The sequence below is a fragment of the Phascolarctos cinereus genome, unplaced genomic scaffold (assembly GCF_003287225.1).
Source record: "Phascolarctos cinereus isolate Bilbo 61053 unplaced genomic scaffold, phaCin_HiC Scaffold_5;HRSCAF=322, whole genome shotgun sequence".
NCBI lineage: Eukaryota > Metazoa > Chordata > Mammalia > Diprotodontia > Phascolarctidae > Phascolarctos > Phascolarctos cinereus.
The window spans coordinates 124116482-124132698 of NW_027555958.1; the positions used below are offsets into that span (position 1 = coordinate 124116482).

At 37.3% G+C, this 16217-nt stretch overlaps 1 protein-coding gene across 2 annotated transcripts in view; it reads left to right on the forward strand.

The window, feature by feature from the left end:
• Nucleotides 1-16217, forward strand: part of MOXD1 (monooxygenase DBH like 1) — a 115246-nt gene that overhangs the window by 81503 nt on the left and 17526 nt on the right. For both annotated transcript variants that reach the window (XM_020987076.2, XM_078155128.1), the window contains exons 9-11: nt 1034-1225; nt 2812-2871; nt 6459-6601. In XM_020987076.2, coding sequence (XP_020842735.1) covers nt 1034-1225; nt 2812-2871; nt 6459-6601 — 395 coding nt within the window. The remainder of the gene's footprint in view (nt 1-1033; nt 1226-2811; nt 2872-6458; nt 6602-16217) is intronic.

Genomic DNA, 16217 nt, shown 5'->3' on the forward strand with positions numbered 1-16217 from the left:
TGGGCTCCTTTCTCTGTCTTTAAAATCCTAAAGCATGTTTCCTCATTCTATCTTGGATGACTGAGAGATCAGACATTATGAAAGGAAGCTCTGGGTTGAATGAGTAATTGAGAGTCCCGCGTTTTCCCCCTTATTTTCTTAACATCAATGACAGATTGCTATTCTATCTTTCCTTGTAATTCTGTTTCTGTTTGCAAGTATGGGGAACCTGCAGCCTTGAGGCCACCTATGGCCCTCTAGGTCCTCAGGTATGGCTTCTTGACTGAATCCAAACTTCACAGAACAAATGCCCTTAATGAAAGGATTTGTTCTGTAAATTTTGGACTTGGTCCAAAGGCCACACCCGAGGACCTAGAAGGCTACATGAGGCCTTGAGGCCACAGGTTCCCCATCCCTGGCACAGTACCTTGCCTGAACCTCTATTCTCTTTTTCTTTCCCTTTTTCCATTTCCTCTGTTTCTCAATTGTCCTATTTCTCTCTATTGCCTTCTTCTCTTCTTCCTTCCTCACCAGAAGGAAAGGATAATGTTGACAAAAGTGTACATAAGATAAAAACTGTTGTTTCCCCAGAATTCAGCAATCTGAAGAGATGTTTCTGAATGAAAGTTCTATAAACTTAGGCCATATTTTTAAATGGAATATGGACAATATTGAACTGAATAAACATTGTGACTTAGAATTTACTTGTGCGGAAAAAAGCGAAGAATAGCCTTGAATAATCTCAATTAAGAATGGCATTGTGGTTGTTCAAACATTTATTCATTTTTGCCTTAGTTTTTCTTTTTCTGCTAACTGTTTGTTCAAGCTTCCATTACTACAAACTGTTTCAACCTGCCACTTGTTCTTGTCCAAAAGAATGTATGCTCCCTGAGGGCATGAGCTTTCTTATTTTTGTCATCTAGCACCTAGAATGATGAACATAGAAGGCACTGAATAAATATTTTCTCAATAAATGTTTTGATTTATTTGTTCATTTTGCTCTCAAAAATGTTGATGAGGGTTTGTTTTTTTTTTTGGGGGGGGTCTTCCTCAGGCCCTAGAGGCTGAAAAACCAAGTGGAATTCATGTATTTGCTGTTCTTCTCCACGCACATCTTGCTGGCAGAGGTATCAGGATGCGCCATTTCCGTAAAGGGGAGGAACTGAAGCTACTTGCCTATGATGATAACTTTGACTTCAATTTCCAGGAGTTTCAGTATCTAAAGGAAGAAAGAACCATTTTGCCGGTATGAATATCTTTATCCTTTTCCTTACAAGAGTATGGAAATCACAGTGACTTATTCTTATGAAGGATTCTACCAGTCAAATGAGTTTGGCAGAAAAATACATGAATTACAAAAGAATAAGATGCCATCATCATTGTTCACCAGCCCGGATAGGATACATTCAATTTGTCTTCTGAAATCTACTGATTTCCCTATTACTTCTGGCAATTGTTTAGTCTTCATGTCCCCATTTTCACTTTTCTTGGCAAAGATACTGGAGTGATTTGCCGTTTCCTTCTCCAGCTCATTTAAAGGTGAGGAAACTGAAGCAAACAGGTGTAAGTGACTTGCCCAGGGTCATGCAGCAAGTGTCTGAGGCTGGTTTTGAACTCCTGACTCCAGGCCCAGTGCTGTATCTATTGTACCATCCTACTTCTGGCAGTGGCAGGTAGTAATTATAAGTGCAGGTTTTAAAAGTAGGCTTAGGTTCTACATACCTAAAGACTGCTTTCCTCTTTATTTGATTTAAAGTTTAGAAATCCTTGGGTTTGATATCCTGTATGATAAGCAATCAGGCATCTTCTTAAGAGAGGGTGACATGGATTCCACTTGCACGAGATAGACAAAAATGGTGAAAAAATAATAATTACATTTGAAGCAGGATGGAAATGTTGCCATCTAAGAATGATTGTTATGGTGATGCCATAGGCTGCTAGGTGATGTAGTAGATTGAGTACTGGACTTGGGGTTAGGAAGACCTAAGTTCAAATCTTTCCTTAGATTTGTATTATCTGTATGACTGGGTAAGTCATTTCATTTCTCTGAGCCTGTTTTCTCCTCTATAAATTGAGGATGGCCTCTAAGGTCCCTTCCAGCTTTACACCTATGATCTCATGATATAATGACTTTGTGCTTAATGATTTAAAGACATGGTGGGAGTCGTGTGTGTCACACATGTGTATGAGTGCATATATGTTTGTGTGCATGTATGTATATGTGTAATTGGTGATAGAGCTGGGCATGTGCATTGATCTTTTACTGAGGGGCATCCCCAGTTTAATCTATCCCAATATTTGCATATGCAAATATTATACGCTGAATATATATTCATATACTCAAGTACATCTTTTCACACACAACATATATATGAGTATACCCATCATATGAATAAATAGTCCAATTCATAGCAACACTGAAAGTCATAGAGAAATTTTAGAAAGGAATGCATTCTATCCTTTTGTGTTAGTTGCTTTCATGGAAATATTTTAATCACTTTGATAGCATGATATATCCCATATAAATATCCACGGTCTGCTCTGCTAACCCAAGTAGGATTTTCATGCTGTTTAGCAGTGCATTTGAGTTCTACCCATAGAAGTTGTGACCCAAAGCATGAGAACATTTGAAATAAGTTTGGTCTTTATATTATACCTATACTACATTTTGTAGCACAACACCTGGACTTTTGAAAGATTAATATTAAATATAGAGAAAGTTATAGCATCTGCAGCTAACTCTCTTGAAGTCTCTCTGTCCTTATTAGTAACATATCTGATAAATGAAGCAATGCAAAACTCCAATTCTGAGCACTTCTAATTCTATTTTAGGGGGACAGCTTAATCACAGAATGCTGCTATAACACTAGAGATCGAGTACGCATGACATGGGTAAGCAATTCTTTCAATCATGTTGAGCTGGTTGGAAAAGAAGGTATGAACCTTCCTTTATTTTTCTAAGAAATGAGGGGACAAAATATTCTCACTTAGAAAGAGGGAAGGTAAGAACTTGTGTACTACTACAAGAAAATGAAGTAAAATGCTTTAGATTTTATTAAAATTCAAACCAATAAGTGCAATTGTTATGTGGATGAAATTCTTTGATAGTATAACTTTTTATATAAAGCTATTGCAAATATGTTTCATATCAAGTTTTATTACTAAAATCTCCTTGGTCACTAGCTCAGTGTATTAGAGTACCTGGATGTTAATGAGAATAAGTTCAAACCTTGTATGGAGCTGTGGCCTTTTTTCTATTCCGTGGCTCCAGAATCCTAAGCCTAGCAGGAGAGCTGCTAAAGGGGACCAATTCTGAGAGTCCAGGGATTGGCACAAATGTTTGTAGGGAAAATGATTTCACATGTAGGCCTCATACACTCAGTGTAACAATGGCAGTGTATTTATTCATAGCACTTTTTTTATGTAAGAGAGGGGGAATGTAAACCCTTTACACCTTCTGATCTCTTTATAGATGTGAATACCTTTTTGATTGAGTCAAGGAAAGTAATAATGATTGTCTGAGAAAGCAAATTAACTATACCTGGGGGGGGCTAAACTGCATGGATTCTGGGAGGTCTAGAGTTGGAGACATTAAAAGCTGGGAACTAACTTAATAAGAGTAAACCTGTACAGGTTTGGGGGGTTTTTTTTGGGGGAAGACAGAGAGACAGAGGCAGAGACACAGAGAGACAGACAGAGATTAACTGAGACAGGCAGACAGATGGAGACACAGAGAAACAGAAAGATGTATGTGTATATATGTATATATATGTGTGTGTATATATATATATATATTATATATATATATATATATATATATATATATATATATATAGAGAGAGAGAGAGAGAGAGAGAGAGAGAGAGAGAGAGAGAGAGAGAGATTATCTATGAATAGTTTAGTCCATTCTTCACAATGGAAAATAAAACATCTTTTTCTTCATTTAAAATATATGTGATTTCTCATTTCCAGTCTTTTTAGCAAAACCTCATATAATTTGATCACTGAATTCTTGAATAGGAGGTAGTATGGATCAATGGAAAGCATGTTAGACCTGGAGTCTAGAGACCTGAGTTCAAATTGTGGCTGCCACACTTAACTAGTTGTATGAAGTTAGATAAGTCACTTAGCCTTTCTTGGTCTCAGTGGCTTCATCTATAAAATGAGGACAATCATAATACCTGCCTCACTGAGTTATCATGAGAATAATGTTTTGTAAACCTTAATGTACTATGCAGGTTTGTGCTGTTTGTACTGTTATTCTTGTGAAATGTTTTTGGCAGCACTACCACCACCCTACTATTTGTGGCTGTTGTTCAGTAGTGTCTGACTTTTCATGACTCCATTTGGAGTTTCCTTGGCAAAGATACTGGAGTGGTTTGCCATTTCATTTTCCAGCTCATTTTATAGATGAGGAAACTGAGGCAAACAGGGTTGAGTGACTTGCCCAGAGTCATACAGCTAATAATTGTCTGAGGCTGGACTTGAACTTTGGTCTTCCTGACTCCAGGCCCTTCATTCTATCCGTTGAGTCACCCAGCTGACCTATATCCTACTAATATGTAACAGAAATATAATTAACATAAGAAAGTTCTTCCTTATTGAGGACAAATCTTATAATGGCAAATGGACTTTTAGAATGAGTGTTGTCTTTCCATTCACTGCCGCCTCCCAAAGTACCTTCCTTATTTCCAGGTACACTTTTAGCACTAACATTGTTTTAGACATAAAATATAAGTCTTTTTGAAAGCCTCAGAGCTCTCCATGTTCCCCTACCTCACTTGAGCCAAACCCAACCTAGCTACCTTAATGCATACTTGAAGAAACCCAATCTCTTCCTTTGGCAGGTGGGAATCATTCTTACCACTTCCAGGTCAGACACTTCAGCAAATGTCAAAGATATCCTTTAAGAAATCTAACCTACTAATATATGCCCTATGCTGATGATGCATATTGACCTTGGGTTTTTGAAGGCAGGTCAGCACACTAGTAGGCTTTTGAGCATGGGATTAGCCACAAACTCTGTCTTGCACTTTAAGAATCCACTTCACTAACATGGTGAGTCTCATCAGGGGAAGGCTGATTAAGTGATGACTCACTATTTACCATGAATATCTAGGAAATAGATAGAAGTGCAAATGGTCCTTGGAACGATGTAGCACCATTGTGTATAAGGAATGATGATAGTGGGGTGGCAGAAAAGGGGAACTAATGGGTAAACATCCATGTTCAGACCTACAAACATTAATATAATTTCATATTTGTGTATGTTATTTTTTAATCAACCAATGTGCTCACTCACTGCTGTAGGAAATTAGCAATATACGTGTCAAAAACCAGCAGCAATAATAACTAATTTTAAATAGGGATTGTAGACTTAGGGCTGGAAGGGATTGATCTCATTTTATCCTCACACCAGCTTTGGGGGGTAGGTACAGTTATCATCCATATTTTGCAGAAATATGGAAGTGGAAACTGAGGCTGAGACATTGTGACATCACCAGGCTTATTCACAAATGCTTAAGATGAAATTTAAATTCATGTCTTTCTAAGTCAAATTCTAGTGTCCTATTCATTTTACCACCCTGCCTCACATGAAGTGAGTGACATGTAATACTAGAAGTATGCAAATTAGAGAACTTTGTGTGCACGATTGAATGAAGAAGTTCTGTCTTTTCTAATTGAAATTCTGAACAAATCTGAGTAAATTGGGTAGAAATTTTATTTCATTTATTTTAGTAAACATGTAAAGAAATTTGAAAGAAGGAATATATCATTCATTCATTTAACAAATAATGAGCTCCTAGTATATGCTTGTGTATTTTATAAAAGCTGTAGTACATTATCCCACATTTGTTTGTGACTGAATAGCATTAATACTTGGAAGTTATTTAGATAGATTTACAGGTAGCTCTATCATATTTTTTCTCCTTTCTTCCTAGATAAATTTAGCTTAGACTTGGTGATGTGATTCCCAGTCCTGAGATCAGAGCTAGAGTTAGGATGAGCTACTTGGATGAGGTGAGGTGAACTATTCTCCCATGCCCTCTCTGAGCTTAACTGAGTTCAAACTTTGTGTTGTTGCCCAAAGATGCAAAAAACCCCTCAATTTTCAGAGTTATAAAATAAAAAAAAAATTCAGCCTCATTGGTTATCTGCTAAATTAGAGATAGGTTCATCTAGGTGATTGGTGTAATTATTTACAAAACTTATCAGGTTGGCCAAACAGGTTAGAAAAGTTACTATGTTCATTAATACAAGTTGACCTTGTAATAGACTTAGCCACTATTCCTGATAATTATGAATGGTAATTCAGAAAACCAAAATCATGCTCAGGTTATTATCTTTTGGCTTCAAGGTTCCTTTTACCTCAATGTTAGCAGGAACTCCAGGATATTGCTTCGTGTGTTACCATCTCTCCACCATAGGTAATAATGGCTGTATTAATGCTATTTTGATTGAAATCACTCCATTTTTAGGGTGGACTAAGCACTAGAAGTGAAATGTGCCTCTCGTATCTACTCTACTACCCACGAATCAATCTTACTCGATGTGCAAGTATTCCAGACATTATGGAACAACTTCAGTTCATTGGTGTTAAGGAGATCTACAGGCCAGTCACGTAAGTAGTCCACGGCCCCATGGCATGGGTCATCTATCTTAGTAGGCTCCAAGTGAACTTAACTTTTGTATTGACTTCATTATCCTGCCATGGTTCTCTTGGCTTTGATGTTCCATCATTTTTATACGACTGGGAGGAACAACTGGAAGGGTGACCTCACATCTGATCTCTTTTGCCATATAAAACAGAAAAAGAAAAACTGGATTACTGCTTTTGGCTAGCCATAAGGAGTTCTTCAAAGTGAGAGTCATTAAGTCCTGGAACATAATAGCAAGGGAAGTGGTCTCCTTTGGAGATTTAGATCCAGATTATATTGTACTCTGCCTTGAGTATGAAAATAGGTCTGCCAACATACTTGATGACTTTAAGGTCATGTTCTTTCTTATAGTGGTATTATTTTTTGAGGTGAGAAGCACTTAGGTACCATTAATATTATGCTCTATAAGAGCTAGCTTGATAGCTATCAGCAATGACAGCAAAAACATATAATCATATAAACGTACTAAATTAATCAGCAAACATTAATTCACCACCTATCATGTGTCAGACACTGCTAATACTGGGACAACATACACAAACGGCATTGAAGAAGTCCACCCTCAAGTTGCTTACAGTCTTTTGGGAGAAAGAACATATATGCATTTAAGCATATACAAAGTTCAAAGTAAGGCAATTTAGGGAGACAGGCACTAGTATCTGGGGTGTGGGGTGATCAGGAAAAGCCTCACATTGGAAACTGTGCTTGATTTAAAATAAGGGTGAGTAGTGATGAAGAAATGTGTTCAAATCCTGACCAGGTGATTCAGTCACATCAATTCTTTAAGACTATTTCCTCATATTATAGCTGGGATGAAAGATCAGATTAAATAACAGCCTGTATCTTAGCATCCTGAGCCACTTCCCCTTGTGGAGTCCCAGTTTCCAAAGCTGTAAAACAAACGAGTTGAACTAAGTGGTCTCTAAGAACTTTTCCTGCTATAAAATCCTGTAATTTTAAATGGGATATATAAGACATAAGGGAAGAAAGCAATGTAGTACTGTGGAAATTTTAAAAAATGAACATTTTTAAAGATAGTTCTCAACTGAGTTCACAGTATTTCTACAGAATGAAATTCGTTCATTGTGATTGGCAGAATGAACAATCAAATCACAAGATTCAGAGTTCATGAAGTCTTGACTGAGATACGGGTTCTTGTTATCTTGGCAGAGGCAAGGCTTCACAAAAGGGGATCCTGAAAAGGGATTATGATTTTTGCCTGATGTGAGTCCATAAAAGCAAAAGTCACTCCTGAACAGCATCATAACTTGTGGATTGGAATAACAATATTTCACAGAATCTCAGATGTGTAGGGACCTTGGAGATCATCTAGTTCTAGTCCAATCTATACCTGAACAGGAATCCTCACCACCACTATCAAAAGAAAGTGTTTCTGGCAAGTAGTGACCTATATACCACTTATAGACCTTCAGGGATGGGAAATTTACCACTTTTAGTAACAGTGCATTCCTCTTTTGGACAGCTGTACTGATTAGAAAGTTTTTCTTAAGAGCCAGCTGAAATCTATCTCTCTATAACTTCCATCCATTCCTCCTAGTTCTGCCCTCTGGCCCAAAATAAAATAAACAAAATCTTTTTTTCTGTGTGATAGCCCTTCAAGTGCTTAGGATCATAGGACCAGAGATTTAAAGTCAGAAGGGACTTAAAGATAGTAGCCATATTGCCTTGTTACCTCTTGATTGTTGTACTTCATAATTGAAGACCAAAATGACATCACTAAGTCAGGGTCAATGTACTGTGTCCGGCTGTGGCTGATCAGACCAAAATGAACTTGGAAGGCTGTGCCACAGGTTGTAAACAATTAGTCAGTGTGAACATTTGGTATGGAATTTGAATGGAGCTTACAGTACACTAAAACTCCCCAGTCTTTTTCACATGAACTTTTGTTAAACTATGACTTCCTTTTCCTGAGCTTGTAAAGTTTAACTCATATTTAGAGTTAAAATGTTTATGTATTAAATTTCATCTGATTCCATTGAGCTGATTTTTCTAGGCAACACATATTGTCCTAAATTCTGATTCTATTATCAGTATTATAGCTATCCCTCTCAGCTTCATGTCTTTTTCAGATTTGATAACCATGCCATCTATGTTTCTTTCAGGATATTGATAGCAGTGTTGAACAGAGCAGGGCCAATAACACATACCATGGGACATTCTACTAGAGACCTCTCTGAATATAATGATACTATTATACCTCCATCATATACCCAAGGGTATCACATGAAAGAAATTAATTAAAATATCTTCCTAATATTATACCATGTTTATGATATTCTCTTGATTCACTACTCTAGTGACTGTTCCGAGAAGGAAATTAGTTTAACTCAATTGTTCTATTCTTGATGAAATCATGCTAGCTCTAAGTGGTCAATTAATCACTGCTTCAATTTTTAAGGGATCACAAACCATCCTTTAAATGATGTTCTATAATTTTTTTTACCAGGAATTAATGTTAAACTCAGCGAACAGTTTTAAAATACAGCTTCTTTCCTTTTTTTGCTTTAAATAATATTTTATTTTTTTCTTCCATTACATATCAAGAAAATTTTTAGCATTCATTTTTGTAAGATTTTGAGTTCCATATTTTTCTCTTTCCATTCCTCCCCTGACTCTTTGAAAATGGTAGGCAGTTTGATATAGTTTATACATGTGCTATCATGTAAAACATATTTCCAAATTCATCGCAGTTGTGGAAGAAAAAATATCAAAAGGAAAAAAAAACAAAAGAAAGAATAAAGTAAAAAAATATACTTCGGTCTTCATTCAAAGTTCATCAGTTTCTTTATCTGGATATGATTAGCATTTTCCTTCATGAATCCTTTGTACTTCTTTGGATCAATGTATTGCTGAAGAAAGCTAAGTCATTCATAGTTGGTCATACATGATGTTGCTGATAACGGTATACAATGTTTTCCTGGTTCTGATCATTTCACTTTGCATCAGTTTGCACAAGTCTTTCCAGGTTTTTTTCTGAAATCTGCCTGTTCATCATTTCTTATTGCATAATAATATTCCGTTATATTCATATACCACAGCTTGTTCAAGTATTCCCCAAATGATGGCCATCCTCTCAATTTCCAATATATTGCCACCACAAATAAGGCTGCTATAAATATGTTTGCATATGTAGGTCTTTTTCTCTTTTTTTGTGATCTCTTTGGGATACAAGTCTATTAATGGTATTACTGGATCAAAGGGTATGCACAGTTTTATAGTCTTTGGGCATAGTTCTAAATTGCTCTCCAGAATGGTTGGATCAATTCACAACTCCACCAACAATGCATCAGTGTCCAAATTTTTCCGCATTTTCTCCAATATTTATCATTTTTTTTTACATTTAACCAATCTGATTGGCATGAGGTGGTATTTCAGAATTGTTTTAATTTGCATTTATATAATCAAAAGTGATTTACAGCACTTCTTCATATGCCTATAGATATCTTTGATTTCTTCATCTGAAAACTGCCTGTTTATATCCTTTGACCATTTATCAGTTGGGGAATGGCTTCTATTCTTATAAATCTGACTCAGTTCTCTATATATTTGAGAAATGAGGCCTTTATCAGAGACACTTGCTGTAAAGATTGTTTCCCAACTTTCTATTTTCCTTCTAATCTTGGTTGCATTAGTTTCATTTGTACAAAAGCTTTTCAACTTCATACTATATTTTGTAATGTTCTCTGTCTTTTGTTTGGTCATGCGTTCTTCTCCTGTCCATAGATCTTACAGGCAGACTATTCCTTGCTCTTCTAATGTGATTACTTCATTGTCTATGATACCCTTTAGCAAAATGTAGCTTCCTTCCTTATCTCTTTTAATTAGGTCTATTTTTGCTTTTACTTTGTCCAAGATCAAGATTATTACTCCTGCTTTTTTTTTTTTATACTTCAGCTGAAGCATAATAGATTCTGCTCCAGCCTATCACCTTAACTATGTGTGTGTGTCTCTCTGCTTCAAGTATGTTTCATATAAGCAACATATTGAAGGATTGTTTTTTTATCCACTCTGCTAGCCCCTTCCATTTCATAGGAGAGTTCATCCCATCCTCATTCACAGTTATGATTACCACCTGTGTATTGCCCTCCATCCTATTCTTGCTTCAGTTCGTCCTCTCTCAGCAAACCTTTCCCACCTCACCAATGTTTGGCTTCTGTCTACCACCTCCCCTGAGCTGCCCTCCCTACTATTATCTACCCCCTTTTACTTAATCTCCTTCCCTCCTACTTCCCTGTTGGGTAAGATATATTTCTATATTCAACTGATTGTGTACATCATTTCCTCTTTGAGCCAATGCTGATGAAAGTAAGGTTCAAGTGATATCTATCACCTACTCTACAATGTTCCCCTCCACTGTAATAGGTCTTTCTCACCTCTTTATGTGAGATAATTAGCCCCATTCTACCTCTCTCTTCCTTCTGCTCCCATTAAACTCCTCTTTCTCATCCATTAATTTTTTAAGTTATTCCCTCCAATTCACCTTAGACCTGTACCCTCTGTCTATGTATATTCCTTCTATCTGTACTGTTGGTAATAAAATTTTCAAGATTTATAAGTATCATCTTCCTGTGTAGGGATGTAAACAGTTTAGCTCCATTGAACCCTTATGTTTTCTTTTCCCTTTTTACCTATTTATGCTTCTCTTGGATATTGATAGTGGAGGTCAAATTTTTGGTTTAGTTTGGTTTTCTCCTTATTAAGACTTGAAATCCTTCTATTTTGTTGAATGACCATTTTTCCCTTGATGTATTATGTTTAATTTTGCCAGGTAAGTGATTCTAAGTTGTAGTCCTAGCTCCTTTGCTCTCCGCAATATCAGGTTCCACGACTTCCAATCCTGTAACATTGCAGCTGCCAAGTCCTATGTGATCCTGATTGTGACTCCCTGATATTTGATTTTTTCTGGTCACTTGTAGTATTTTTTCCTTTACCTGATAGTTCTAAAATTTGGCGGTAATGTTCCTTGGGGTTTTTATTTTGGGATGTCTTTCCTGAGGTGATTAGTGGAATCTTTCAATTATGATGTTGCCTCTGGTTCCAAGACATCACGGTAGTTTTCTTGATAATTTCTTGAAAGATGCTATCCAAGGCCTCCTTTGGTTTATGGTTTTCAGATAGTCCAACAATTCTCATATTGTCTCTCCTGGATCTATTTTCCAGGTCAGGTGTTTTTTTGTATTCTTTAAGGAGTTGTTTTCTTTGGTGGATTTTTGTATCTCCTTTTCCATTTGGCCAATTTTACTTTTTAAGCAGTTCTCCATGCTGTTGACTCGTTTTTCATAATCTTCTTTCATCACTCACATTTCTTTTCCCAGTTTTTCTTCTACCTCTCTTACATGATTTTTAAGCTTCTTTTTGAGCTCTTCCATGAGGTCTTTCTGGGATTGAGATCACTTCCCATTTTCCTTTGGGGTTTTGCCCATAGGTGCTTTGACACAGTTCACTTCTTCTGAGTTTGTGTCATGGGCTTCCCTATTGTCACAATACCTTTCTATGGCCAGATTCTTTTTTTGTTGTTTTTTTCTAATTTTTTTTTTGGGGGTGGCTTTTTCCCTTTCTTTTAAATTTGAACTCTGCTCCCAGGGTTGGAAGGGGCTTCTTGTGCTAGTGGCTGTAGGCCCTGGCTGTTTACCTGGTGCTGTGCTGATGTTGCTCAAGGCCCACAGGGGATCCTGGCGCTGTGCTGAGGGTGTGGGGTGGTGGTTAGCTGGCATTGCTGGAGGTCCTAGGGGTCTGGCAGTTTATCTAGTGCTGAGCTGGGGTTCTAGCATGTGTCTGGCATGTGCTGAGGCCCATTGGGGTATTTCTGCATTTCCCCATGGCTACACTGAAGCAGGTGGTGGTCTGGCCTCTGGAAGATGTCTGTTTGCTTTGGCACCTGTAGAATTGGCATCTGCCTGTTTGCTTGGGGTAATGCTGAAGCATATGGTGGTTCTTGGAGCTGGAGTCTGCCGGTTTTCCTGGCTATGCTAAGGCACTCGGGGGAGCCTGATGTTGGCATTTTCTTGCTCCACCAGGACTCAGGCTCTCCCTCTAGTTTGCTGACATAGGGCTTGCTGCTGGCTTTCTGGGACGCTTCCTGTTCTGGACTGCACTCGTCTTTCACCCAAGTGAGACAGACCTTTCTTGCTAATCCTTTAACTTTCAGAGGCTAAAAGATTGTTTCACCCTGTATTTTTGCTGGTTCTGTTGTTCCAGTATTTGTTTTGTGGTTCTATTTCATGATTGTTTGGAGGTGAGTATGGGAGAGTTACAGCAATTTACTGCTTACTCCACCATCTTGGCTTCCAGAAGTCTGGATCTTCTTTGCCTTGAAAAAATCAGGATAACAGGTAAACAGGACATTTCATGTTCTCCACATGGATCATTATAAGCAGCTCAGCAATCACATCTGTGAATTCTTTCTCCATGCTGTTTATATGGGCTGTGGTTACTTTCTCTCATTAATGGCTGTTAGGTCTTTTACTATCTCCTATCTTACTTTCAATAATTTTTTTATCCATTTCTCAGTCTAAAGATTATTATTCTTGTTAGAGAAAACAAAAATGAAATATAAGTTGAATAGCTCCTTTTGGTATCTGGAATCCATAATCATTGTCCCATCTACTCTAAGCAGCTGTTCTATCCCTTCTTTATCTTCCTCTTGTCACCAAGTTTGCTTAAACAAATAAACAAAAAAAACCACTTCACCTTTTAAAAAAAATCATAGCATTCATGGGCAGTTTTAGCTCAGCCTGACCCAATGTCACTCTTTCATTATTTTTAATTTTATTTTTGAATCACAAAGTATTTATTTTCCCCCTCCCATCTTTTATCTCCATTGACTAAAAAAGAAAAATGAGCTACTTGTAACAAAATAGTCAAGAAAACTCTTACATTGGCCATGTTCAAAAATATGTTGTATTCTGCATATTGAGTCCATTTCCTCTCTTTCAGCAATTTGGTAGTATGATTCATCATTCAACAGAAATAGTGATTAGTCATTGCATTGGCCAGAGTTTTTCAGTCTTTCAAAGTTGCTATTGTAAAAATTGTTCTTGTGGTTTTGCTTTGCTCTATATCTGTGTATAAAAGTCTTCCCAGGTTTTTCTGAAACTATATAGTACAACAATATTCCATCACATTCACATATAATAACTTGTTCAACCATTCCTTAACTGAGTAGCATTACTTCAGTTTACAATTCTTTACCATTATGAAAAGAGCTGCTATAAATATTTTTGTACAATAAATTTTCTGTTTCTTTGAGTATCAGATTTTTTAAAAGACATTTGGGGGGAGGGGGGTAGAGCCAAGATGGTGGAATAAAAGCACAGATTTGCTTGAGCTCTCCCCCAAACCCCTCCAAATACCTGTAAAAATGACTCTAAACCAATTCTACAGAAACAGAACCCACAAAATGACAGACTGAAACAAATGTCCAGCCCAATACAGGTTGACAGGAAGGGTCTGTTGCACGAGTCTGAGAAAGGAGCACAGTCCAATGAAAAATGCACCAGCACAGACCCCAGCAAACCCAAAATAGGTCTCAGGAGACTGAATCACTAGCAGTTGTGGTGATTTCCAGAATTCTCAACCCACAGACACCAAAGACAACTTAGAAAAGGTCTGTCAGACCTGGGTGAGAGAGGAGCATGGTCTAGCCCTGGGGTAGATGCAGAAGCTGCAGCAGTGGCTACCTCCAACCACAGGGATTTCTTTGCTGATGCTGAGGCAGGATTCTCTTGCTTTGCCTGTGTTTGTATCTGGGTCACAGTCCTGGGTGGTGGTCCTGAGGCGAGGAAAAGCACTAGTGTGGTCGAGCTTGTGGTGGTGGTGGGAAGAGACTCCTCCTCACAGTTCCAAGGCAGAAAAGAGTGCTTGTGGTCACTCACAGACTACAGGAGAAGAGTAAACACCTCTCCTTTGATCATACCACCTTGGAAGTACTGAAAATGTACAGGTCCCTAGAAGTATCTGTAAAAACAGCTGCACAAAACCCCTAAAACTTGAGATAGTACACCCTCCACACTGGAAGCAGAGCCCTACTTTAACAAAGAGTTTAAAAGTCAAGTAATTGGCTGAGAAAATGAGCAAACAGCAGAAAAATAGACTATAGAATCTTACTTTGGTGACAAAGAATATCAAAACATGCAACCAGAAGAAGCTCCTACATCCAAAGCCTCCAAAAAAAAATATGAATTGGTCTCAGGCCATGGAAGGGCTCAAAAAGGATTTTGAAAAGCAAGTGAGAGATGTAGAGGAAAAATTGGGAAGAGAAATTAGAGTGATGCAAGAAAATAGTGAAAAACAAGTCAACAGCTTGCTAAAGGAGACTTGAAAAAAATTGAAGAAAATAACACCTTAAAAAAATAGACTAATCCAAATGGCAAAAGAGGTGTAAAAAACCAATGAGGAGAAGAATGCTTTATAAAGCAAAATAGGCCAAATGGAAAAGGAGGTCCAAAAGCTCACTGAAGAAAATACTTCCTTAAAAATTAGAATGGAGCAACTGGAAACTAGTGACTTTATGAGAAATCAAGACATTGTAAAACAAAGCCAAAAGAATGAAAAAAAAAATAGAAGAGAATGTGAAATATCTCATTGAAAAAAAAAACTGACCTGGAAAACAGATCCAGGAAAGATAATTTAAAAATTATTGGACTACCTGAAAGCCATGATCAAAAAAAGAGTGTCGACATCATCTTTCAAGAAATTATCAAGGAAAACTGCTCTGATAGTCTAGAACCAAAAGGTTAAAATAGAAATTGAAAGATTCCATGATCACTTCCTGAAAGAAATCCCAAAAGCAAAACTCCTAGGAATAGTGTAGCCAAATTCAATAGTTGCCAGGTCAAGGAGAAGATATTGCAAGCATCCAGAAAGAAACAATTTGAGTATTGTGGAAACACAATCTGGATAACACAAAATTTAGCAGCTTCTACATTAAGGGATCAGAGGGCTTGGAATATGATATTCCAGAGGTCAAAGGAGCTAGGATTAAAACCAAGAATCACCCACCCAGCAAAACTGAACATAATCCTTTAGGAGGAAAAATGGGCATTCAATTAAATAGAGGACTTTCAAGCATTCTTGATGAAAAGACCAGAGCTGAATAGAAAGTTTGACTTTCAAATATAAGACTCAAGAGAAGCATGAAAAGGTAAACAGGAAAGAGAAATTATAAGGGACTTATTAAAATTGAACTGTTTACATTCCTACATGGAAAGATGATATTTGTAACTCATGAGACCTTTTTCAGTATTAGGATAGTTGGAGGATATAGTGACTTGAATACGATGGGATGATATCTAAAAAATAAAATTAAGAGGTAAGAGAGGAACATACTGGGAGAAAGAGAAAGAGAGAGGTAAAATGGGGTAAATTACCTCACATAAAAGAGGCAAGAAAAAGCTTTTACAGTGGAGGGGAAGAAAGGGGAAGTGAGAAGGAATGAGTGAACTTTATTCTCATTGGATTTGGCTTAAGGAGGGAATAATATACACACTCAATTGAGTATGGAAATCTATCTTACCCTACAGGAAAGTAGGGTGAAAGGGATAAGAGAGGGGGGTATGA